This window comes from Dermacentor variabilis, chromosome 3 (assembly GCF_050947875.1).
Source record: "Dermacentor variabilis isolate Ectoservices chromosome 3, ASM5094787v1, whole genome shotgun sequence".
NCBI lineage: Eukaryota > Metazoa > Arthropoda > Arachnida > Ixodida > Ixodidae > Dermacentor > Dermacentor variabilis.
Window position 1 is genome coordinate 133,050,090 of NC_134570.1, and position 27,566 is coordinate 133,077,655.

Consider the following 27,566-nt stretch of genomic DNA (forward strand, 5'->3'; position numbering starts at 1 on the left):
CCATTCACAGTTTTGCTACGAACTTTACAGTTCGATTCCAGCCGTTCTGCTTGCTGACACACTCGTACATGCTGAACGACTCAAGGACGTCAACGCTGTTTACCTAGGAAAAGGTCGCGTGATCACTGGGCTCTCAGAAGGTGACGACCTAGCGGGTGGTGGAAGCGCAGCGAGCGGCGACGTGTCATCACCTGGCGAAATGGCGCTAGATGCGAGCTGGCGTGGTCAGAACTCTATGGTCAGAAGTACCCCGCACCTCCACTAAGTAACTAGTCCGTGGAAGCACAATAAGGAAACTATTTAGGTTTATTTACAAGAAGTATTAACCACTGGTCAACACGGAAGCCAGTCAACAGCAAGGAATGTACGTCGTCGTCCTCAGATCAGCCAGTGGTCGCTTATGGCCACGTCATGCTAAATCCAATGCTCGACATCACCTTCGTCGGCTAGCACGTAACTATATTAAGAAGAAGGGAGGCGTTTACGTCAGTGTCACTTCCGTATAGCCCTACAACAGTGAATATTTATTTTTGGATAGTTCTGCAAGACGTTTGCATGTGCGCACTCTCTGTATGCCCATTTCTGAAAAATAGATGTATTTGGGTGGCGTGCTGTAAAATAACTAGAAAGTGTGGCATCATATCGTGTCCCTCCGCGTCTCCTGTCGCTTACATTGGGCTACGAATCTTTCCTTAGAGCAATGCACCAACTTGATCAAAATTTTACTCTGCTCTTCCACTTGCTTCTTTAACAAACTCTATTGTATGCATTGAAACACAGGAACTGGGGCGGCAGTGTACTTCATCGCATAGATTGGGAATTACATCTTTACAGGTGTCCTCCTGAGAATTCGCTTGAATTTGATCGGGCTTTCATTCGCAAATTGGAATAAAAGTGGTGTGGTTAATAGGACATCAATCAGTAAATATTTTGTACTTAGTCGATCTGTATTTCGATTTCTCGTGCAAATATTTCCCGTCTCTTTAAGCAATACATCTCAAGCATTGTAATTGCGCTAGCTGCCACAGATTATCTTCAAGAATTACTTGAAATCTTCGCAGAAACACTTGGTGTACTAAAATCAGTTTTCCGCTGATATTCTATCAAGAAAGACTAGCACGCTTTCTTTTTGAACTTTGGGAAATATCTTATTACCAAGACCTTTTGCATTGGTTGTCTGTAATGATGACACAAATGCATTATACTGTATATCAAACTATTTTACCTTGCAATGTTTTATTATCACTTACTTGTTCATTACAATGTACCGTACGTGTTACACTGCCCTCTCTAGTGCCTGTGGCCCTGTGCGTAGTGCAAGTAATGAGCACACAAATCTGTTGCAACTTGCACATGCAAAATGTAACCGGGCCTTTACTCTATGCATGTGCGCGTATATTATAGGACAAATACTGCAAACTTTGTTATAATAATTATTATTACTATTATTATTACTTATGGCGCATACCTCCATATGTTCCTCTACGCTGACATTAGGTGCTTTCCCCATCGCCGTCATGATATAAGCTGGGCTGGAAAAAAAAAATCACGGATATTACAGAATTGTCTGCTTGTCATTTTTGACTACTTCGCATGTCACCCTACACTTGTGCGTAACGTTAGGTCTGGGGTAGAGGTCTTCTTCCCCATCATACCTGAGCATTACCACGAAGTAAGGAAAATAATGTAGGTGCTCACACTCTGACACAAGACGCGTTCAGCTGTCGTTAGCCGCTCCTCGTAGATTCAACAGGCGATGTTCGAGAGGAAACGAAGGATGTCGTTATGCCAAAAAGTACCACCGAGCCCCACCAGCCCTACTGCAGCTGCGGCGGGGCCTATAGGTGCCGTGCCTTGTTCTCGCCTTCGCAAAAGTATGAAGGCCAGGGATTCAGTGGTAATGCCGTGTTTCGTCTTCGGCTGTGATTCTAACTGGAAGTTCACAGCTGGACTACATACTTAGCGTTGCAAAATTACATTCGTCAAATTCAGTTTGAGCATCTGCGTTATAAACAAATTGTTTTTACATTTTTTTAGCGAACACGTGGTCTGTATGCATTTCCCTCACTGATGTGTGTGAGCGTATTCATGAGGGGCAAGTTACGGGGGAATTCTAAAAGCAGTGGGCGCCGAATCAACTCACTTCGAGTTCCAAATAGTGGGACTGTATGAATGGAGGTAACAGCCAGCGAAGACTCCACCTTCCCCCCCCATAAAAGCTTGTTATAGAAGTGCATATAGTAAACATTTTATAACATAAGTGATTCCATTTTCAGAGCTTGGTTCGCAGCGCCACTTACTCAATATGAAGGGAAGAAGAACACGTGCGCAAGTTCCGTAGAACAAATGCGTATTCAAAATTTCAAGCGGCATCTATCATCCTTCCGCAAAGTGCTATTGGTCATTATGTCTAAGACATGGAAAAATGAGACAGTTCGCTCCACAGCTTAGCCATCGTGACAGCGCGGTTTGCTGCTAAATGCGAAGCAAGAGGTTCGTGACAACGCTGACAACTAGCTCGGGTTGTCTTTCTCTACAATTGGCATAACGAAATGTGAAAATATGATAAAACTCGCATGCTAAATATAGTGGCCAACACCGACTAAGTTTTCGGTCTCGTTTTCTAGTGTACGTCTCTTTGCTGCGACGTATATATAGAAGAGACCTCCCCCCTGCTCGCCGTAACAATTATAAAAAATATCTGAATGTGTCTTTTCCCTGCACCACCTTCGTTTAACTAGCGCTCAAGATGGACGTCTATTTCCAAAAGAAAAGTTGGGTGCGACTATGTTTGCGTGATTTTTTTGTGAAGGCACTGCTTTCCGAGGACCAAATGTCGGTGGTCGTAGGTGATACATTACTCATATATTTGTTTTTCAACCCAGCGGCGTTGCCTAGTGGCGGAGCGTGAGATAGCGGGATCAAATCCTGGCAGCGGGGGTCGCGTTGCACTCGGGACAAAATGCAAAAACGGCCGTGTAGATTACTGTGCATTGGGTGCACGTTAAATAAAACCAAATTATCCGAATTTTCCTATTACAACGAGCCACATAATTAGATCGTAGTTTCGACCCGTAAAAAGGAAGTAATATTGTTACAGTGCATCAAAGGTAATGTAGCAGCAGCATCAGCAGCAACAACAACCTTAAGAGGGCAGCGAGGAAGAGAATGACGACGTGCAGTACCGGCACCCACTTGCCCTACGGCTCCCTGAAATAAACGCCTTCTACACACCCCGTAACAATATAATAATTTGTTAGCCCACTGCGACAGGGCGTTCGGCTGATTGACGATAGGATCGTGATGTGGACAATGGACGAAACATTATAAACACTGTCGTAAACACCGTCCACCAGACCATCCGCCAAATAAGGCGGACGGTCTGGTGGACGGTGGGAGTTAGGCAGGAAAGTACGGCAGTGTGCTTGCAGTTGGATTCGAGGAGACCCAAAATGCGGAGGCAGGAGACAGAAGGGACGGGGTGCGTGCTGATAATGACGCTAAGAGTGGGGACGAGGTGAGGGCAGTGCCTCACCTCGGCGAGCCGTGGGAGCAGAAGCTTCGACTTTGACCGCTCGTGCGGGAAGTTCGTGCACTACTCTAACCTTCGGTCACAAGCACCGGCGACTAATAAATGCCTTTACAGGTGATTGAGGGTGCTTCAGCCTACAACGTCAACCCTGGAACTTCGATCCCGCACTGTAAGCTCTACCATGCATGATGACGCGTCCCAGTAAATGCCTCCAACTCCATCTTAGCACGCGCCTTCTCAGACGGTCCTGTGCTCTGGTGTTCCTCGCCATAGGGAAGATGCCATTTTGATCGGTACGGACGACACCAACGTCGAGGAATAGCTGTCGACATAGGAAAGGGTAAGCGCGCTCAACAAATAGGACGATCGCGCCAAACTGAGTAATGTGCTCTTCTTTCTCGTGGGTGTCGCCAGTCTCTGGTACAACCACCATGAGCCCGGCTTTCCAACGTGGTCCTCGTTCAAGACCCCTTTAGTGCCTGTGTTTGATTGTCCTGCTGTGCGCAAGCTGCGAGGGGAATCGCGCTGGCAAGAACATGACAGCAGCCAGGTGAATCATTTAGCAGCTGCATTGAAGATGTACTGGACTTGTGTAAGAAAGGACTTTGATTTCTAACAAATGGCCAAGAGCGCCAGAAGAGCGTTCGCGGTAACAGCACTCCTGCACCAATATTCCTCCGTGAAGCGCTTGTGTGGCTCTCGGTCCCTTCCACTGCACCTGCGATCTCATCGAAACTACTGCGCAAGTGGAAAGGGCCCCTACCACGTCGTAGAACGCACATATCCGGTCACCTATGTAGGTGCTGGGTCTACCACCTCAAGACCTACTATGACCCACTCATAGTGACAAGCTGCTAGGTCGTCGGGTGGCTGCCTTTTCATTCCCGGGTGCAATTATAGCGAAGGATAGGAATGATTTAGTGGGTTGTCCTCCCCAGCGTTTTCTTGTGAGTCGTCCTGTCCAGCGATTTTGCTCGTGAATGCCGCTCGTGTCCATGCCCTGATCTAATGGTCGGTCCCAAACACTGTTGACTAATAAACGCCTTCACAAGATTAGACAGACAGACAGACAGACAGACAGACAGACAGACAGATAGACAGACAGATAGAGACAGATAGACAGACAGATAGAGACAGATAGACAGACAGATAGACAGACAGATAGAGACAGATAGAGACAGACAGACAGACAGATAGAGACAGACAGACAGACAGATAGAGACAGACAGACAGACAGATAGAGACAGACAGACAGATAGAAACAGACAGACAGACAGATAGAGACAGACAGACAGACAGATAGATAGAGACAGACAGATAGAGACAGAGAGATAGAGACAGACAGACAGACAGATAGATAGACAGACAGAGACAGATAGATAGAGAGACAGAGACAGATAGATAGACAGACAGAGACAGATAGATAGACAGACAGAGACAGATAGATAGACAGACAGAGACAGATAGATAGACAGACAGAGACAGATAGATAGACAGACAGAGACAGATAGATAGACAGACAGAGACAGATAGATAGACAGACAGAGACAGATAGATAGACAGATAGAGACAGATAGATAGACAGACAGAGATAGATAGATAGACAGACAGAGATAGACAAATAGACAGACAGAGATAGACAAATAGACAGACAGAGATAGACAAATAGACAGACAGAGATAGAGAAATAGACAGACAGAGATAGACAAATAGACAGACAGAGATAGACAAATAGACAGACAGAGATAGATAGATAGATAGATAGACAGACAGAGATAGATAGACAGACAGAGATAGATAGATAGATAGACAGACAGAGATAGATAGACAGACAGAGATAGATAGACAGATAGAGATAGATAGACAGATAGACAGAGATAGATAGACAGATAGACAGAGATAGATAGACAGAGATAGATAGATAGATAGACAGAGATAGATAGATAGATAGACAGAGATAGATAGATAGATAGACAGAGATAGATAGATAGATAGACAGAGATAGATAGACAGAGATAGACAAATAGATAGACAGAGATAGACAAATAGATAGACAGAGATAGATAGATAGAGATAGATGGATAGATAGATAGAGATAGATAGATAGACAGAGATAGATAGACAGACAGAGATAGATAGACAGACAGAGATAGATAGATAGATAGAGATAGATAGACAGATAGAGATAGATAGATAGACAGAGATAGATAGATAGATAGACAGAGATAGACAAATAGATAGACAGAGATAGACAAATAGATAGACAGAGATAGATAGATAGACAGAGATAGATAGATAGATAGATAGAGATAGATAGATATAGATAGAGATAGATAGATATAGATAGAGATAGATAGATATAGATAGAGATAGATAGATAGACAGACAGAGATAGATAGACAGACAGAGATAGATAGATATAGATAGAGATAGATAGATAGATAGACAGACAGAGATAGATAGACAGACAGAGATAGATAGACAGATAGAGATAGATAGATAGACAGATAGAGATAGATAGATAGACAGACAGAGATAGATAGATAGACAGACAGAGATAGATAGACAGACAGAGATAGATAGACAGACAGAGATAGATAGACAGACAGAGATAGATAGATAGATAGACAGATAGAGATAGATAGATAGATAGACAGATAGAGATAGATAGATAGATAGACAGAGATAGATAGATAGATAGACAGAGATAGATAGATAGATAGACAGAGATAGACAAATAGATAGAGAGAGATAGACAAATAGATAGACAGAGATAGATAGATAGACAGAGATAGATAGATAGATAGAGATAGATAGATAGATAGAGATAGATAGATAGAGATAGATAGATAGATAGATAGATAGATAGAGTTAGATATATAGATAGAGATAGATAGATAGATAGATAGACAGAGATAGATAGACAGACAGAGATAGATAGACAGACAGAGATAGATAGATAGATAGACAGATAGAGATAGATAGACAGATAGAGATAGATAGACAGATAGACAGATAGAGATAGATAGATAGACAGATAGAGATAGATAGATAGATAGACAGAGATAGATAGATAGATAGATAGACAGAGATAGACAAATAGATAGACAGAGATAGACAAATAGATAGACAGAGATAGACAAATAGATAGACAGAGATAGATAGATAGACAGAGATAGATAGATAGATAGATAGATAGACAGAGATAGACAGATAGATAGACAGAGATAGATAGATAGATAGACAGAGATAGATAGATAGACAGAGATAGATAGATAGACAGAGATAGATAGATAGAGATAGATAGATAGATAGAGATAGATAGAGATAGATAGATAGATAGAGATAGATAGAGATAGATAGACGGAGATAGATAGATAGATAGACAAAACATTCACATTTTCATCACCATTCGTTTCTTCGGCAATCATCAAATATAGCCCTTAAAGTTGCTGCGTCAGTCTCTGCATTCGCCTGATCTCGTTTTTGCGTATCGACCTAGCTTGTGAATGGTGTACTCTATAAACATAAACATCGCAAGAGTTTAATATTGTGCCTTGCATGACAGAATGCCATAATTTTGCTTCGGCGGGGAAAAATAGAGTGTGGTGTCGCCAGGCACAGAGCGAGATAGTAGTCAAATGACCGAAAATTATGACTGAAACAAGCGAACGCCGCCGCGATACCATCGTCGTCTCCGTTGTAGTTTCTTTGCTGCTGTCGTTGCTCCCAGGCCTGCGACACACACAGAATTGTTCTCTTTATCAAAACTTGTTCATCAGACTGGTAAGACTTTCTAAAAGCTCAAAAGAGGTTTGATAACCAGCCACCTGCGAAATGCACACCATATAATTGATTCCATCAGTCCGCAGGTTCTGAAACACTTGATAGTACTTGTGGAGTATGCTTGCAAGTGGCAAAACCACGCAACGCGAAACGGCTGAATAAGCAAGCACAGCGAGGAACTTAAGAGTGATCTTACTTGATTGAGTTCACACGTACACCGTACGGGGCATTTTCTGAAACGGTAGAAAGGAAAACGTTGTAATGAGTTGCCCTATCCATCAGACCACTGACTGAAATATTGAGCTGTCTTGCTTGAGTTCCTCTCTTAAGCGCCTCTTATTCAATTCTGGACAATCGCAAATACAAGCTCAGGCTCTAATATATTCTTCCTGCAACGTTGTTAAATATAGCACCGTATAATGTCGTTATATACCTTTTCTGTGCAAAAAAAAAACAGCCTTGCATTTTCTTACAAGGCTTACGTAATAAAAGTCACGCGAGTGCAGTGGTGGCTACGAAGCCGTTATGCATCAAGCATACACCACCTGAAGCGAGTCAAGGCATGCATATGTCGGGCGGTTGCATTGGTGAAAAATATGGGCGATGTAGATTGCCTCATCAAGTTCATGAAGTGGAGGTGAAGTGATAACACCTATTGTACGTTAAATACATACATCTGGTTTTTTAACAATATCGCGCGAACGGCGACAGCACGGCATGTCAACGGGATTGTAGCGGTGAGGGCCACTCCTTAAGCGAACAGCGCAGCAGAATACATTCCAACTGGAAGTTGTCTTCTGTGCCCATAGATATTGCCGCTGCTCCCACCTTTCCTCGGCTTTACAAGACTGCTGACACACAGTGTGGTCGACGCTCGTGTGAAATTGTTTAAAAAATACAAAGGTGTAATTCACCGGTTTTTCTGGAAAGTACATTAGCACTGTAAATTTCTGATTAGCGATGCTATTGGATGATGTTACTGCAACATATTTCATGTGTGCACCTGCACGAAACGGCGGTGGTAATTTGTGGTAACGCGTAGGATTTGTTCCCCGAGCTGTTCTGGACTACGGCGCTCCCCGCGTTGCATTTGTTGCTTCAACTGACCTTGCAAACAAACAAATAACCTCATTGCGTCAAATCGGAACTACATGGCGGCCAGTTTATACTGACTGCAATGCCCAAACCAATTTCGAGAAAGATTGTGCCGAACCAAGATGCTGTTTAAAGTAAGATGATGCGCGGTGTTCTCCTACTTTAAGATAAGTTGCAACGCCAAATTCTGCAGCATGGACAAATACTGTTTTGCATTCGTTGAATTGTGTAGAACCGCACGGGGAGATCGCATTCGAGCGATCTCAACAATCGGATATTTACCGTCTGCAAGCGAGTATAACATTGGCCTTTACTTGTAGCGTGTTCCTTGGTTTCCACTGGCTTTGTCTGTAACCCTATCAGTCAGAGCGCAGCGTAACTATGAAGCTACACCAACTACACTCATCTCTATGTTTCCCTACTTTTATAAACGTTTCTGGGCTTCAAAAACTGGTCGAGCTACTATAGTGTTTTTTTCCTTTATGCATTCGTGTAATTTTTTTCAAGTAAAGCATAGGAGGAACCTACGCTAACATGCTTTAAGTGGAGAAACATCGCTTTTCCATGAAGCAAAAACACATCTCATGGCACGAACATTTCCTCGTCCTCGGAACGTCTTTAAAATCTTCATTCTTGAGTGTCCGCACAACGTTTAGGTGAGAGCTCGAACCACTATCGCAATACAGGACGTATGCTGCTACATCTATGCAACCTTGAGCGTGGGTATACCGGTCTGAAGCTTGAACAACGCGGAGGGGCGCAGGCAGAAACTCGAGACAATCGCCGTAACAAATAAAAAAAATATCCTTTAATTACGTGGATATTGAGCGGTTAGCAATACGAGCTTTGTGAGGGAGAGTGAAACGAACACTCTAGCTTTTGCTGAAAGCTGAAGTCCGTTGGCAGTACAGTCCTTTATAGCATCTTCAAACACCCTTGTTGAAGAGAAGGAGATTGAACGCTCTCCACGTTTGCGGCCGTCGCTCGGCACATGGCAGTCAGTTAACAGGATTGTCTAACCGCCACTGGCGCAGCAGAAGCAAGACACTGACGCGCACGCACGCACGCAAGCACAGACACCGCTGGCGTCTCCGTCGACGAGTAGGAGGAGACGGAGCGAATGCACACCCGAAGCTTAAGCCTCTCGCTGGCTGAAGGGAGACATAATTGGCGAGTCTATGCAGGCATCAGCGCGTCGTGTGCACCGTGGGTAAGGAGGTGAGAATGCGCGAACAAGCGCTGACGTCGCCGTTGCAGACTACTAGGCTTTTTCAACGGTTGCGGGCGTTTCGGCCTATTTGAAACTAGCAGATTTTTGCCATGGCTTCGGCGGCGTGACAGAAATGGTTCATCAAACAGGCCAGCCGTAACAATATTGGCTTATTTACGTGGATTAGCAAATTATAATATTATGTCTTGAATGGTTCCAACCAGCCTGTTAAATTCTATTCCTAGTGTTTTTTCTAATGGTAACTTAACTAGGGCAGCAAGTGGGCGCAACGACTGTCCGCCGACATCAAATTCAATATGAGTTACGACTCGTGAAAGCATAGCTTGTTTATTACAGCAGTATGAAACTGACCCGTGGGTTAAGTGTTAAAAACAGTGATGTAATGCTTGTTATTGCTCATTGATGTTATATGCTTCTATGATTTCAAGCTCGTTCTGAATTTTTCTTTGTACAGAACGGAGCATCCCCTAAGAGGGAGCTAACCGAACTCTTTTCAATTCAGTGGCAACTTCCCCGTATTCCCCTCTGAATCTAGTAGCGCTATTCGCGCATTCTGGGGTGAAATACCAACTGCAACTAAATTTCACTTCGGCAAGTTGGTTATAAATAGGCAGCGAATACTATTGAAGGAATATTTTCGAAGATCCAGGGCTCGTGGTACCTGTCTAATTTTCTTATTAGTACCACTTAAATTACACCTATGCATCGACGCGTGCACCTGGTTAGCGTATATAAAGTGCACCCCAGGTCTTCGCCTTCGGAATTTTATAAAGCCCGCTTCCGCCAGCCGTGGGTGTTGTCCAATACCGAAGGTGTCCCTGAGCAATCGTTCTTTCTGGGTCATGCGTCATTTCCGGCGAGCGGCAATGGCGCCGTTTAGTGTTGGTGTTCAAAATACCTACAGTACGAAGTTTTTTGCGACATATCAATTTCTGCTTCAAACCTATAATATCGAATGGAGTGCTGCTTTTACGCGCACTAAATATAACTAGGTTAATTGATGCAATCCAAAATTTAGTTGCATTTGACCTTTATTGAAACGTTATCTGAGCTACATGAATCATTGAACAGGTCAGCGCCATCTTGAAGGCAGAGGTGCCATAATGTGCAGCTATTCCAAGCTTTTCTCTTCCAATTCGGCAATCAGCCCTTCAGGATTTGTCCAAAAATTTCCGGGCCACCACAATTTCACCTGTCTGTCACTCAACCTCATGACAACCAATATGATGATATCTGATATGATGTGTACACAATGATTATGCATGATTAGACCAAAGAAAAAAAGATATTTCTGATTTGACGGTTTTCTGCATTAGCGTTCTGCTATTTGTGAAAGGTTTTCGGACTGCGCCCGCTTCACATGTCTGTCACGCGACGTCACGAAACCGTGAAAACTTACCGCGTCAAAGTGACGTACACGTCTTAAAGGCGCATTATTATGCCGAAAACTGAATTTTTTTCTCAATAGCCGGAGTCTAGCTTGCTACGAAAGGAATAGAAGATAGCTGCCGACGATTGCTCAGGCACTGCCTATTCGCACCTGCCGGAGAGCATGTATTTATTTGCATATAACTGTTTGCGTGCCAGTATAACGTTATGAGCCATTTCGGAACATATACGACAGCGCCCTGCCAACTCTTATTTGCTGAGGATCTGTTTTAGCGGCCTTATTGACCTTCCGTTACACACCGGCGCAATTTTTGACCACCACCGCAAGCTGAGCAAAGGGAAGCAGACCAATCGCACACGTCGGCACCACGCACCTCATGCGGTTATCAATTTTCACTACGATGGCTCGGCCCCATCGAAACTATCTCCACTTGAGCGTGCTTCTCGCCTCTTATCAGCCAATTTGATAAGAAGAACTGCTGAATATAGGCAATGTTATTGGTTTTAAAGCAAACAAAAGTGACCTCTTATAATGAAGAAAGGCGTTTGATTGGGATGTTGAGACAGCGCTGCGGGAAACGGCCCCGATGCTTGCGTCAGTGATTGCGCATCTTTGACGTCAGGAGATTTCAATAAAAACCGATTTGGAAAAGTTTTGCTCACTCATGTGACACGTGATCTCAAATTGGCTGGTAGTAATATTGAGTATGTCATGGTAGAGACCATACATGGTCGGGTGAACCGAGGCAGCATATATGTTCTTAACAATTAAAATAGTCCGAAGGAAAAAAGGCAACGATTTAAGGCTCTTCTCCCGAAGGCCGTAGACATGGCAGGCTCAAGCCCTCTTATTGTCGCAGGGGACTTTAATGCCCCGTTTCATCTCTGGGGTTACAAATATGATACCAATAAGGGTAAGCATCTCTGGCAGAATGCCATGGATCTGGACCTGACGCTGATCACTGACCCTAACATTCCAACCCGAATCGCTACATCCACGTGTAGAGACTCTACCCCTAATCTCATCTTTGTCAAGAACGTGACTGAGGCCAAATGGAATAACTTCACTGAGAACCTTAGTAGTGATCACTGTATTATGAGGCCGAGCTTCCTATCGTGGGTAAAAAACAGCGCGAATTCTCGTACACGGACTGGAATAAATTCCGCAAGCTTCGAGAGGAGCGGCCTCTCTCAGATTCCCGACCTACCATAGAGCAATGGATGGTTCAGGTCCAAGAGGACGTTCGGCGTGCAACCTCTAAGGTCTACGCCGACCTTCCTGTTGAGAAAATGGACAGCAGGTTGGCCCATCTGTTAGAGACCAAACAGTCCATTCTCAACAGATGGCAGTGACAACGACTTAATCGTAGGCTACGCAAAAAGATATCTGAGATTAACGAAAACATTGAGGAGCATTGTATAACCCTCTCTAAAAAGCAGCGGCACAAGGTTTCCAATTCGATAGACGGCCAAATGCGCAATGGTAAAGCTTCGAGCTCGCTTAAGCATCTGCTTAACGAGATCAATGCTAAGTCTAATCAGAGGCATTACATTGGTAGAACCATACATGAGGTCGCACGAATGACCTCTGAGGATGAATTAATCCGCACGCTTGCTGACAAGTATCTCCCAGTCGGCTCAGGGCGGTCTCCAGTACATCTCGATTACCAGGGCCTGGCCAATTCCTACCTGTATGCTGAGTTTGGCGTTGAGGAGATTCGTAGGGTTTTACGTGGACTCAATGATAGATCTGCACCAGGGCCGGATGGCATCTCCAACTAGACGTTGCGAAATCTGGATGACAAATCGATCGCTTACCCCACAGAGGAAATTATTGAAATTTGGAGGAATGGAACCATCCCATCACCTTGGACGACTGCTCTCGCAGCACTTATCCCCAAACCTGTCAAAAGACATAGCGTTGACAACTTGAGGCCCATCTCGCTTACATCCTGTGTGGGTAAGACAGTGGAGCAGGCGGTCCTCTATCGACTCTCCAGGTTCCTGGAGAATATTGACATTTACCCCCATAGTATCATAGAGAGAGAGAGAGAGAGAGAGAAAATAATGCAGAGAAAGGCAGGGAGGTTAACTAGAGGTAGTTCCGGATTCGGAGCAGGCCTATCCACACGGGATAACAGAAAAATGATTAAGCATCAAATCATATACAACGACTCTAGCGACACTCGGGTCGTTTTGGACTTGATCTTGAGAAGGCCTTCGACAACGTTCTACATTCGCATATCCTAGCCTTGCTATCTCGGCTCAATCTGGGTGAGAGATTTTACAACTATGTTAGATTGTTCCTCTCGGATAGGCAGGCTACCCTCCGGGTGGCCGATCTCGAATCACAACGGCTCGAACTTGGCGAGAGGGGCACCTCACAGAGGTCAGTAATTTCCCCCTTATTATTCAATATAGCCATGGTCGACCTTAGCGGAAAGCTTCTCGAGATATAAGGCATCAAACACACTATAGATGCTGACGATATAAATAAATGGTGCACAGGAGGCAATCACGGTCTGGTTGAGGCAGCCTTACAGGAGGCCTCATCGAAACCTATCGAAACCTATCTCGAACCCACCGGTCTCAGATGCTCCCACTTGAAGTCGGAACTCTTACTGTATAGTCCCAAGAAACGCGGTCCAAGGCCCAAGGAATGGACATCGCTAGAAGATAGAGACATTAATCTATATACAAGAAACGGTTGCCGCATAACCAGAGTCGACTCAATCAAGGTCTTGGGCATGATCGTTGAGCCAGGGGGTACAAATGGCAGGTAGGCAAGCTAATTGCTAAAACTACAGGTGGTGTTCGTTTAGTTCGGAGGGTATCAAATGGGCATCATGGACTCAAGTAGGATAACCTCATTCGACTAATGCATGCCTTCGTTCTGTGCCAGTTTACATACGTGGCAGCCATGCATTGATGGAAATGGACAGAGCGGGATAAAATGAATGCACAGCTTAGGAAGATTACTAAGCGGGTTTTCGGGTTACTCGTATACACATGTGCAGAGCGCTTAAGGCAACTTGGCATTCATAATTCTCTGGAAGAGATTGCAGAGGCCCACGAGCGCGCACAGCTAACTCGCCTGACGGAGGCAAGGAGGTCCATCTTGCAGGAACTCAGATATCACCCAGATAGAGTAGCGGAGGAGTTCTCTGACGTTCCTCCGTCGATTCAAGAGAACATTACGGTCGTGCCCATACCTAGGAACATGCACCCCAATCGTAATCGCGGCAATATGAGGGCAAGGGTGTCCAACCTCTTTAGGCAAATACATAGTGATCAGCAACAGGTCAGCTTTGTGGATGCCACTTCTTGTAAGGGACGTCGGGCGTTCGCCATCGTCACTATCGATGGTTTGCAAGGAATCACCAAAGCTGTCTCGGTTCTAACGAGAGACTCCGAAATAGCTGAACAAATGTCTGATGCACTAGCCCTACTGGATAACTCACGGGATGTAATCTATAGTGATTCAAGGTCTGCAGTCAGAGCATTTGAAAAAGGCACCGTTTCCAAACAGGGCCTCAGACTTCTTGGGGGCAATGTAATTACGCACCATTTCATTTATTGGATTCCCGCACGTCAGGGTAACATCAAGGGTGCTCCTTCCAACTTTAACGAGTCGGCTCACAGGGCTGCGCGTGAAGTTGCCAAGCGCGCTACCCTCGACCAAGCGGAAGCCGACTCCCCAGATAACAGGGACACGCCCTCCACCTAAGACGAGATTACTAAACACACTACTATCTCAGCCGTAGAACCTGCTTCGTTCCTCATCCGCGGCTCAATAAAGCTCAAACATTAACGCTCCATCTACTACAAACGAATACGTATCCCAATCCATCGCTCTTACATAAGATCTATTCGGATACTTACACCAATGCTACCTGCCGCGATTGTGGAGCAATATCCGCGTTTGACCACATGCTCTGGCGGTGTGCCCGGTCACGCTCTATCATCGTGAACAGCTCGGCCAGATGGGAAGCGGTTCTCTGTGGCCCTGTAATGACTGACCAACTCTGGGCGGTCCAGCAGGCCCACAATGCGGCCGAGAGGCTCGACCTTCAGGTTCCCACGTGGGAGCGGCCCGTTTCGTGAAGAACCACGATCTACAGGACTTATTAACGTTTTACCATACCATACCACAGGGCCCCAGCACACCTGCAACATTCTACGGATGTTGTGGCGTACGTCGGCGTCCGGGAACCAGCTACGAACAACAAAATTCGTCCAATATGCCCTGCTTGTCCCGTATAAGAGCTCATTTACATGTAGAATGTTTTAAGTAGGTCAGATGGTGAGACTTACTTCCGTGGAAACTGCTCTTCGTGCACGTCTCATTGAGCCAATGAGAAATGACGACCCTAGCTGATGCCCTAAATAAAACAAAATCATTTTGCTGCGACAGTTGTTGAATCCTGCAAACTCAATTTGAGCTCTCGGACCATCCAGTCGTCTGTCCATTCCATTACGCTGCATAACGACGATGGTTGTTGTCATCGACGTCATTCGTTGTCATCAGACTGCCTCCGCATCCTGATATACGGCACTTCCATGAGGCAAGAAAAAAAAAGAATCTTTGTACTCAACCACCACCCCTGGATTATATAGTGCAACGATCTGCACTGAAACAGTCGGACACCCCGACCACGGTGCTATCGCGCAAAAACAGCTCTTCGCATTTAGTGCTGATTCCGGGCTCCACACAGATTCTGGGAGCGGCGCCATCTGTGCGTGCATTTCAGAAGACAAGACATTACAATTTTACCGGACCAAAAGGAATTTATGTGCATTGCATCGATGTTGTTCTTCTCAAGATGCCGTTATGTTTTCACACGCTTGTTGGTCATGACGCTCCTTAATATATTGTCAAAGGCGCAACAGTCGAAGACGTGAGAGTGGTGATGATGAGTCATAAACAACACATATGTATAGAATTTTTGGAGCATGCGTCAACAAAATGTAGTTGGGAGAAAGCGAAGAAGAAAGCATGGACGGCGTCATTGCCAGCAGCAGTGCAGCTAAGGCAACGCCATACAATTTTTATAAACAAGGTCACACTATTCGCAGGACTATGTTCTCTATGTATCTGCACAGCGAATTAACAGGAAAAAGATTGAGCAAACACCCTCGCCAATGATTGCCCAAGCAACAGATAGAGGAGCGCTTCTGGAAAGATACTCTCTTTAATAAATGAAAAATGCGCTGACGCCTCCTTGTGCATATTGAGCAATAACGAGTTCGTGCCCCTATCATGAAGGACGGACGTGCGTGTGGTAATAGGATGCTATTAGAAACGCTTCGTGGGCCGGCTGAACAGTGCTACAGGTTCTTCGGACATACACGTAGCGTTTCACTGCCAGATTACGGCTCTGCAAACAAATAATTGATTCCCTTCAACACGATCAGTTGCATCCGTTGGCGTGCATCAGCACTTGTGATACGATCTCCTCGATTGTTAGCTACTACAATGCAAAAGCAATGACGGCAAGAGACCTTTACAACAGTAGCTACGCTTCTACGGATTCTGACAGACCAAACTGCACGAATGAAAGGCATCCAAACTAATAAGCCCAGTATGCTGCGATGTACTACACTGGTGTAATGATTCGCGTTTTCATCTAGCATAGCAGAAGTGTGTATTTGCAAGAGTGATAGTATTCTGTCGTATGCTCGGGTCAACTCATTGTTGCTCGGCAAGTCACTATTCTATGCATAAACATGACTACTGTTATCTATTTACACAGCTATAGGCAAGCGGCGCAGCTCCAATGAGTGCTGATGGTTATGATTGCAGAAAACGAATAACTAGCCCCCCTCCCCCCCGCAAGTGCGCTCTACACATTCCAAAAACTCTGCGAGTTGCGAATTGAAGCTATTGCAGTCAACTGTCGCAATAGGTGTGTGACACTGCCCGATGGCCATCTAGTTCATAGTCATCCGCTGTGACAATCGCCATTGGCCAATGTCATTGATCTGTCTGAGGGGAGCGCTGGAACGTTTGTCTGAATGTAGCAATAGCGCCACTCAGCAAGATCAATTGCAGTGTGGCACGCAGCATATAAATCAGAAGAAAAGGAATGCTGGAAAGATTGCACGAAACCTACAAACACGCAGATGCCCAGGCGACATGCTGCAAGAGGCTAGCTGTCTCTACCACTCGCCATGCCTGCCGAAAATCAAGGTCTCATGACTGCAAAATAAAGCTGTCGGCTTTGTGCGAGTCCCATATTACCTCCGCACGATGTAAACTCACGTCGATAATACATAAAGGAACATAAAGTAAACGTGGTTAACCAAGATTGTCTGAATCAAATATTTTCAAATGCAAAAAATTAGACTTCTTCGAACAATAAAATGTATCAGACACCTTTTGAAGTGTTCTGTAAACACAGTGTTCCATATACAATAAAACTAATATAATTATTCAGATCCAACATACATTTCAAAATCTATTTAAGCGAAGCTTTCGCGAAGCAGAGAATGAAATGCCTTTTTTTGTGCCCATTTAATTTCTGCGCTTGGGGCGCAAAGTAAACTCGTATGTGCTGTAGCGCATTAGCTCTACGCAATGTGACTCACGCGGCGATCCCCTCAAAGAGGTAGTTGCCATTGGCGCGGTAGCAGCATACGTGCGATTATGGTCTAATCTTTAGTGCACCGGGCTGCCAGCACATTCTATGAGAGGGTATAGAAATATGATTTCACGGACACTGAGCATGTATAGGGTTGGCTTGCTTGCTTTGGCCTGTCACTCGCTACGTGTTGTCCTGTATATTTCTACCAGCCCCTACAGGGCACTCACCCAGTGCAGCACATCGAGTCAGGTGGTCCAATGCTGCTTTGGCGACCGCGTAAGGCACGATGGACTGAATCTGTTTGGAGAGGTGCTTGAATTAATATTGCTTGCCCAAAGCATAGTGATATATATTAGTTGTAGCCTGCTGAATTGTAAAAATGGACTTCGTTGTCATAATAGGAGTGGTTGGGGTGACAGGTATTATTAGCATGAAGCACAGACGCACATTATAATGTTGTAGTTCATTCGCTATCAGGAGTTTATGGCACACATAAGCTACAAGAGCATTGAAAGTTGTGAGGTGACAGTAGCAGCGATCAGGTGCCGCGCAACATCTGTCGGCGATCCGCAATGAGCAGTATAGTTGGTAGAAAGCCATATGATGCGCATTAGCCTTCATTGAGTGGGCGGTGGAAAAACTAGAGAATACAAAACGTTTGCTTAATGTTTCTTTAGGCACTCAAATTGTTCTCACGGCACGGCAATAATAAAAAACAGCCATTGCATCATTTTAAATCTCACGTGAGCAAATTGCTACTGTTCATATGTGAAAGAAAGCTGTGTGTAGTATGCCCAAGGGGTCTCAATGAGTTTTTCCTCATTTCAAAACTTCAAATTAATGTTGGTATACGCCTAGTAAGCAAGAAAGTTGCGAATAACTATTCGCACGAAATGTCGAACGTGCACTCTTGGAGAGGAAAAGCAAAGCATGGTGCGATCCCATGGTTGTGTAAACTATGGCGATCATGGTTGCTGCGCATATGCACTTAGCAGCGACGAGGCAAGTCCTTCTGTATAGAAGTGCAAGGCACATGTTCAAAAGCGTCGAGAGGCGGAGGACTGCCTTCGCAGCTTTCCCTTGAGCTTGTCTGCGTCTCGTGCGCGTGCAATGCGCAGACGCTGGAGAGCCTCACTTCGTGTCAAGCGGCTTTGTGGAGTAAAGTCCTCGTGGACCAGTTTGTGCACCGTCTAGCGAGTAGTGTGGCTAAAATTTATTTCCTAAAATTTTATCCTAAAATTTTATCCTAAAATTTATTTCCTTTTTACCGAAAGGAACAAAGTAATATGATTCATTTCACATAATGAGGAAGCATTTGGTGTTCATTCCACTTTCCTGGAAAAATTGCAGTACATGGCATCAAGTAGAGTTCTTTTCCAGGTAAGCGTGAGCACCAAAACAAGGGGTAAACATTGCTCGCACTAATTTAACTCACAGCTGTACGCGGCGTGGCCTGCTGCAAGGCTCAGTTTTATGCCCTATGTTCTTGTCGTTCTATATTCTGCAATTTCTGACATGCCCCACCACGCTCGAAAGTAATACTGTGCGGCAACGATAACACTTTAATTTTTACAGGACACTCCGTTTAATCTCTCCGAAATGATATCATGGCTGGTTTGACCTGCTTTTCGGCATGGTTTGCCAAAAATTAGTTGACTACAAACTGTGCAAACACGAAATGCATCGCTTTTCTCTCTCGCAAAAAAGACATTAGTGGTACTGTTCCTAACGTATCGTTAAACAGAATATTCCTATTCAACAATTCCTCCTTTAAATATTTAGGCGTGCTTTTTTATTACAGTTTACACTTGCGTGTGGAAGTACACAATTTATGTACAATGGTAGCATGTGGGTACTTGGTCTAATAAGGATTGAGTATTTATTGCATGCTATACTTCGTTCAGTGCGCTTGTCATCAAGTCACTTCCTGAGCTGTGCTCGACGTTCTTAAGGTTTGATGTACACTAGTGATCTAATTTATCGAGAACGATGCCAAAGCCAAGATTGGGCGTTATAGGCCACAATCAATCTAACGTTCAAATTCTTCAATCCTTACGCGTGTATGTATTTTTTTTCTTCGGATAATACGCAAATACAAAATAGCTGTTTCACTCAGTGGCATTATTATTAGGAAGTCTCGTCTTCCTTTTAAGGGGATGTTTTTTCTTACACATAATAAGCGACATGGCACGAATGCGAATTTGACTTTGTCGAAACGTCATAGTCACTATCGCGAAAGAATATGAGAATTTATTGGAGCGAGAATTTGAAATCTTATACAACTTGAAAGAATACTGCACATAATTGCGGACTAGCATTCAAGTCTTTGTTTCATCCATTCAAGATATTTAAGCTATGATGGCAGGACTAAATTCATTAATTAGCCAGGTCAAGAAGCCGGCAGAGGCTAGCGCGGTCCTGCACTTAAGGGCTCTGACGATCCCTCCTTAAAATGTTTTCCTGTCAAGTCTCTCTCTCTCTCTCTCATATATGTCGGAGACGCGATTTAAATTTCTACTTGTTTTGTGAATAATTTGTATTGTTTTCCGAGCTGAACGACGTATCTTTAGATATATCCCATTGAACCGGCAACTAGCCACATTAGGCTATAGGTCCCACATTATTTTTTTTCATTTTTGTATGTTCCTGGATATAAAAATACATTGATTGTTTGCACAGGGGAGCGACACCTGGCTACTCATCATTATGTATGTGATGACATCGGGCATATACTTGGTTATTGACAGTACGTCAAAAGTCTTTCATTTGTGTTAAATGCATTAGGACCTCGAAAAAGAGTTACATGAGAAACTCTAAAACATTTGTGCTCTGAAAGCTCCACTAACGAGGCATTCAAGCTCGTTATTTCTTTCAACTCGCAATGATGTTTGCAGGTGGTAGGCTTTCTATTATATTGAAAGTAAAGATGGTCCTTTGAGAACTGCGAAGTTTTGCAACTATATGAAACAGGCTAATCTCTCTGAACCCCCTGTATTGCCTCGATGGATTGTCGTTTGGCTCAAAAGTAATTGACAATGTGTCCGCCACGGGCGGCAATGTTCACAAGAGCTGCGATAGCGATGAGTACATGGCCCATATACAAGCATAAAGCTGTGTTAGTGCTCCATATTTTACTCACCGCAGTAAGCCCTGCGACACTGGAAACATTCACGATGCTACCTGGAAAAGAAAACAATTAGGATATAATCAGTCACTGATGACTTAAAACACAATGCTAGCCTTGGACGCCGTACATCGTTGCTCTCAGTGTTCGTTATGGTCCCCCTCCAACCAGGAACAATACTGCAGCCAAATGCTTGAAGACACTGCCGCACATAGCTTTGCGTGAAAGCACGGTAATTACAGTAATATAAAGCAATAATACTGTATTCATAATTGGGAGGATTTAGAATAGGTTGCCGAAGTAAACAGCTATGAGTATAATGCAAACTCCTCACCTCCAGGATATGGCCTTGTGCGTGGCGAACTAACAATGTCGCAAAGCGGTAGCACACGGTTGAATACAATTAAAATTTCACCTTTGGTTAGACGCAAGTAGGGCACAGCATTTTTGATCATGCAGAGCGGGCCGAGAAAGTTCGTCTGCCACACTCTATTAAAGTCTTCCATTGAGGCACTTTGAATGCATCCTCGCATGGGAATACCAGCATTGTTCACCTGCAATAAAAAGAACGCAGTAAAACGGCAACATTATAGCGTAAGGGTCACTGCACTCTTTCGTCGAAGATTACACAGATAAAAGGTGGCATCTTCAATGTCAATTCATAATGATCATCGTGCAGGTGTTGCGTTATTTGGCATATGCATTCAACACGCTTATTTAAGTGAAAGGTTATTAGCGGCGATCTGAGTGATCACATTATAACACGGTGCTCAGGCGTAATTATCGAAGTAAGTACTGTAGACTGTGCTCCTAGATTTTACAGCCAGCCTTCATCGCCGAGTCGTCATCGTGCTTTTATTAAAACGCGACGATGGGCTCGTGATTTCCGATTGTCCATGCTTCCTGAGAGCTCTTGTTATTTCTAGGCAGACGGGCTCGTCAGATAGGTTTTGTGCGCATGCTACGAGATTCGGCTGGCGGTTAAAGATAACGAGGGAACGAGAGGGCGGGTATTCGATCCGATGAATGACGTTCAACCTTGATGTTCTCAGCGCCGCCGAGGTTGTACTCCTTGGAGACACAAGTTCGCCCCATAAATTATTTAGTTTATTGTTGTACTACGCATGCTTTCTACCTTTCAGCACACTGCCGCTACCACGAGAAAATATGTATATGCTGGATCGTTGCCACAAAGCAGTATACCTAATTATATTTAGACTATTTGTATTCGCTGCATGGTAGTCAGGACATTCCACACTAACGTCCTTCCTCCTCTCTTTGCCCCTAGACATTTGTTCCGAAAACCATTCTAGTCTGGCGAAGGTGTACTTCTCGCAAAGCTTGTGGGCAGCACACAGCGTAGCCGGCCCTTAGACGTTACTATGCGCAATTAGGGAAGGGACCATGAAAAATGCATACTCTTCGTATCGATGCCCTTATCTTTAAAATGAGCTGCCATTCTCCAGAAATGAACATGCACACTGCCAAAGAAATCACTTCTTGGAGGACCAGCTATGTGCAGGAAATTTTGTAGAAAGAGAAAAAAATGGTAATTCACGACAGAGTTGGACGAAACTGCAAAAACAACCATCGTGCTATTCTTTAGGGTACATGATTTACAGTTGTCCAAGACATTTTTGGGAAGTGAAAGTTCCGACAAAGTGACAGGAGAATGACAATTGATTTCTTCGTCAGGAGAAAGCTATTTCGGACACTATTAAGGACACTTAATAATTCCCACATTTGCACTTGCTGAAGGATTTCAGCACAGTTTCTTGCCTAGAGCTATTATTGCTGATTGCAATTTCTTCCCAGCTAAAATGTTTGGTCCGCCAAATTTTGCTACAGAAATGGAAACACTTTATTGTGTAAGTCTTTCCAATATGCAATGTTTGCTTTTCTTTTGGTGTTTTTGACCTGCTCCTCGCTGTCCTCCACTTGGTTGCCGATGTTGATATGTTGTTTTCATTCCAGCGTACATTACTTATCGTTGATGTATGCGCAATGCAGACTTTGTACATTTGATTTGCGTTTATTAAGATTCTTTATTGGTATGTTCTGTTGGCTTATTCTTGGACAAAACTGCCCTTGTATTGTATCTAGTCTCTCCTGGTTGGGCCTGAGCTATGCTGCGTAATAAATGTAAATAAACAAAAATACAAAAACAAAAGCAGATTGGAGAAGGGGATTTCCAAAAATACTCAGGACGGTATCGTTAAATGCTCCACTTATCCCTGAGTCGTCAAAATAAGTACAAACTGAGAGCAGTATTTTATACCACGATGGTGGTCCTTAAGTCGCCTAGGGTTTTTTTTTTGCCAACATACATTAAACTTACAATCGAACCACGTTCATGGAAACGAACTGTCTCTTTACCATAGTTGTTCCGAGATTTGCACCATCTTGCACTTCCTAAGAGACAATGACAGCTTAAAGGTAGCAGCCTTCGCTATTAGCGGAGCACAGAACTCACGAGGATATCAATTTGTCCGAAGTGCTTCGCTGTTTTCTGCACCACATCTGCGATGTCCTTTTCCACGTTTACGTCACCGGGTACTACAAGCACCTGTAAAGATTTAAAAGCAAATTACTCATAATGTATAGTAGTATTAATGTAATATTGTAAACTGACCAGTGCTCGCGCAGAAGTGCGTACCCGTCAGCTACCTAGAATAACCAGATTACACTGCAAAAAACATTTATAATAAAAGCGCTCGATTTTTGTAACATGCACAGTTCTATTACTATGAGTATTGGTCGGTTAAGGGGTGCCTCGGATTGGGGACAACTTTTCGAAAAGAAACCTGTCTTACAACATTGCGTCGAGTGAAAGGCGTACACTTTACGCCCTTTGTTCATCGTCACTGCCCTGCACAACTTCCTGTGAAGCTGTGTGCTATATAGATTTCAGTAATTCACGTCAACGCGCATCTTCTTTCAAACAGATTTACCTACAGCGACTCATGGAGCTCCACGCCAAAACAAGAATAATGGGCACTATGGTGGTTATGAAATAACGGAGAGTGATAAGACTTTTACTCTCCATTTGACCAAGTATTTGGTCGAATGGAGAATATGATCCGCACTGGTAGAATAAGGGAGGCAACAGGAGTTAACGTTTCGAGAAGGAAACTTGTCTTCGTCGGGGAGTGGTTATTACCCTCACGAATTCAAGTGCTCTTGTGATATAGCGTTAGCTAGAAAGACGCCAATCATTCTACCACTGTTGACAACTTAGATAAGTTAACATGCAATGGTTACACCAAATGATTTGCTGCGAAATAGATGGTGGAAGAAATATCTGCTCTCTCTAATGTACTGTAGTCTCTAAATTTAGGATGCTAAATAACCGCATACCTCTCAGCATGATAAAATTTCTAATGTACCGTCATGTTAACTTGGGGGAATATCTTGGGGAACAGTCAAATGGTAAAACGATCGATAATACTCACGTAAAGTAAGTGTTACGCTGTCATCAAGCTGCGATAACAATTACTTTAACAAATATTACTTTAGGGTTCATAAGGAGCTCAATCCATCGCACAAAGGAAATGGTGCTGTGTATTTGCAACCCATTAAATTGCCACTAAATTTCATTGTCATTATTGCAGTAATACCGCTTCTCATAGCCCGGCAAACAAGCCAGGTGATGCAGGGATAACTCAGCAGTTACACCGGAATTGAGCGTAAATAGTCACGTTGTTTTCATTTAATTCATGAGGCTTGAAATAATATAGAGCCTGACCATTCTGTTCTGAGCCCATCGGGCACTGAAGTGCGAATCTACGATGACCTAGGTGGCTGATGTTGGCCGAGTGATTATAATTCTTGGGGAGTTTTGTGCGCTTTCAAGGAACTTTCTATCGAAAGATTTTCCGGACAACTTGTGTCACTGCAATGTCCATGGTCTCAAGTTGATTGATCCTATTGAACATCCTGCTTCCGTAAGTTCACTTTAATGCGATTAGCATTCGGCGCAAACTTCAGGCACTTTCAGGAGACGTTTTGCCTAATCGCTTTGTCTCCAGCTTGTGTCACTGAGAGTTCACAACCAGCGGTCAGACCAACTTTGGTCACGTGAGTATGTGTGACGAGGTATACGCCGATGTGGCATGAACCTCGTCCATGAGAATTTGAATCACTTGGTATGTGCAGCTCTTAATCAATCTCTTTGACATCAACGAATTTCTGCCACTGGTAACACAACTTCACAGAGAACAGGAAGCAACAGTGCAGAGGGTAGCGGAGCTAGCACTCTACTTCTTCAGTCGGAGTTGTCCAACCACGTGCGCACAACATCGTGGAACAGCACAGCACCGGAGAAAGGTGTTCCGTTCAGCGGGCAGGAACGAAGGCCATCCAAGGGCAATCGTGTGTCAGCCATCTTGCGCCGCCGCGATAACACGACACTCGTTGTCATTTGGTGGATATAACAACAAATCCTCCACGGTGAGTGAATATTGACTTAGGTACGCATTCTTTGTATATGACAACCTATCGCCAGAAAGTCGTCGCGACGTTTAGCGGACAGGATTGCCAACGGACTATGCAAGCGCCGTGTATCCCTCGATGTCAATCGAAAGAGCTAGTTGTCGCGATACTCGAAGGACCACGAATATGTTCGGGCATCTCGGTTAGATCCGAACGTCCAAGTCCCGCTTAGGACGGCCAGTGGCTAAGATGAGGACATTAATTTCGCTATGTCCTATTCAACATATCCTTCGGTCATCCACACGATTGAATTTCTGGGATCTAAACGAATTGCAGAATTTTATTCCTATGGATGTCCGAAAGATTTTTCCAACGAGATGTCCCATACTGGACATATGTGGAATCAACACACACAATCCAACACCTAGTACGTTATCATATCCCGGAATGTTAAGTGTATTCTACTGCTGTCTTCTGCGCACGCTCTTCCAAAAAGACAACATATCGGCCAATGGGCAAAGAGAGAACAAGGTATAAGCGGGAGCCAACGTTTCGACAAGGGGACTTGTATTCTTCAAGGCGACGTATGGGAAATGGAAATTCAAGATGATGACCACAACGAGAACCAGGTAAAAGCGGGAGCCAACGTTTCGACAAGTGCATTTACGTTGTTCAAGGCGACGCCTTTCGCGTGGTTTCGCAACATGTCAGCCAGCAATATGAAGCTGCGGCACTCAGGATCAAACTGCTAATGCAGCCGATAAAGGGAGAAGCTGGAATTAACGACCGAAACTGCACAATCATATCGGGAGGAAACGTCACAAAGCGGTAGGCAGAACGCCGGAACAACTGCGCTTTACCACGCATTGCCACCTACCGCAAGGCGTGACTCAGTAAATCATGTCGTACGCTGTCCGAGCATGTCGAGAAAGCCGGGTGCTGCAACATTTGCACCGGTGGTAATCGCTGCTGTAGAATAGAGTAGTGGTTCCCTTTACCCAGTTGAATCGCCACTGTCAGCTGTTGCATGCACGCTTTGTGCTGATTTGCGCGTATTGGGTCGCACGACGTAACGCCGCCGTTTTATTGGATTTCTTCGCCCTTCTCTGTAGGCTCGGAATGTTTGGGGGGTGGTGCGCGCCGAGCTCAATCTGCGCATTTTCTCTGAAGGTGGTGGTTGCGTCAAGTGCTCATGACTTCCAGAGGGAACGTTTGTCAGTTCCAGGTGAACGTTTTTGTCGTGCGCTTTCGAGCTCCACCTCCGCGGACGCCTGTACGGCTTACGCCTATCAAGAAGTGACAGATCATGAAGTCAGTATTTTTCTAATAGCAGCCCTGCAATATTTTACACTAAAGGGTCGTCGTGTCTGCGTGTAATCGAATCAGGGGCATTGTAGGGTAACGCTGAGCTTGGTGTCGCAAGTTGGTGCCGCCGCACTCGCCCTCATTGTACATCCCCATGGTTTGCGGCGAGGTTAACATCAATCATCGATTGATCATCCGTTGTGCTGCGTTTGGTTGCATCGTACTGCTTTTCCCCAAACTTCCGAGTATACTCTGTCCTATATTTCTTTCTGCGCAGCGCTGAGATCCGGTAAAAAAATTTTTTCAGTGCGACACTTTAGAACCGTTAGCTCCTATGTTGCCCCCAGAATGGGTCCGCGAGAGTAGTAGTGTCTTTCCTGAACAGTGGCGAATAACGAAGTTATTATAATTAATAACAACTATTCCGGACACGCACTGCCCGGAATGGCCTTCCTTGAGCGCTCGTTTGCTTTTTGTTTGAGGAACCGCGATTGCGAGAGCAATCGTACAACTGCGTAAAGTTAGATTAGCTGATCGGATGCCCGAGTATGGGGGTGACATAAATTAAGTGTACTCCTCAGCTATCTCTGAGAAACGAAACGTTTGCACCGACTTAATTGCTCATACGCACATGCCCGTATTTTTTAGTACGTAACAGTGAAACCTTTTCTCAGTTTACTGTTTCTATCACGCGCTCGTAGTGATAACCTTGTCGCTTAAACTTCGGTACGTGTGCTGTTGGCGCTTTGTTTACGTAACCGCAATATCCAAGGTAATCGTATAATTGCGTATGTTCATAATAAGACAAGTTTTGTTGGCGTTTGTATCGCGATCTGAGAATTTGGTGGCCGTGATCGGCGGTCGTGTTGCTGAATTTAACCACGCATGTTTTAAGGCTGGTAATATTTTTGGCTAACAGCGTCGCGGACGTTGTCGTAATAACGAAACCTTTGGGTGATTGGTTAGACTTCTGCTTATTTACACGTAAGCGAATGCAACGACGACAAGATTCCGTGAAGCGCGATAATTTTTCTTACTTTAACGTGCCTTGGCGACTTCAGTAGGAAAGAAGCTTTGGTTTCAGGTAGT

The 27,566-nt window shown here is 44.4% G+C and overlaps 2 protein-coding genes across 2 annotated transcripts in view; both read right to left on the reverse strand.

Moving 5' to 3' along the window:
• LOC142576295 (putative oxidoreductase TM_0325) overlaps positions 1-27,566 on the reverse strand; it is a 389,068-nt gene that overhangs the window by 99,052 nt on the left and 262,450 nt on the right. The window lies entirely within an intron of this gene.
• LOC142573826 (putative oxidoreductase TM_0325) overlaps positions 1-27,566 on the reverse strand; it is a 76,313-nt gene that overhangs the window by 12,345 nt on the left and 36,402 nt on the right. The window contains exons 3-8 of the mRNA XM_075683067.1: positions 23,215-23,307; positions 21,157-21,295; positions 20,757-20,797; positions 17,845-17,914; positions 7,515-7,551; positions 1,469-1,532 (exon numbers count right to left, since the gene is read on the reverse strand). Of these exons, the coding sequence (XP_075539182.1) occupies positions 1,469-1,532; positions 7,515-7,551; positions 17,845-17,914; positions 20,757-20,797; positions 21,157-21,295; positions 23,215-23,307 (444 nt within the window). The remainder of the gene's footprint in view (positions 1-1,468; positions 1,533-7,514; positions 7,552-17,844; positions 17,915-20,756; positions 20,798-21,156; positions 21,296-23,214; positions 23,308-27,566) is intronic.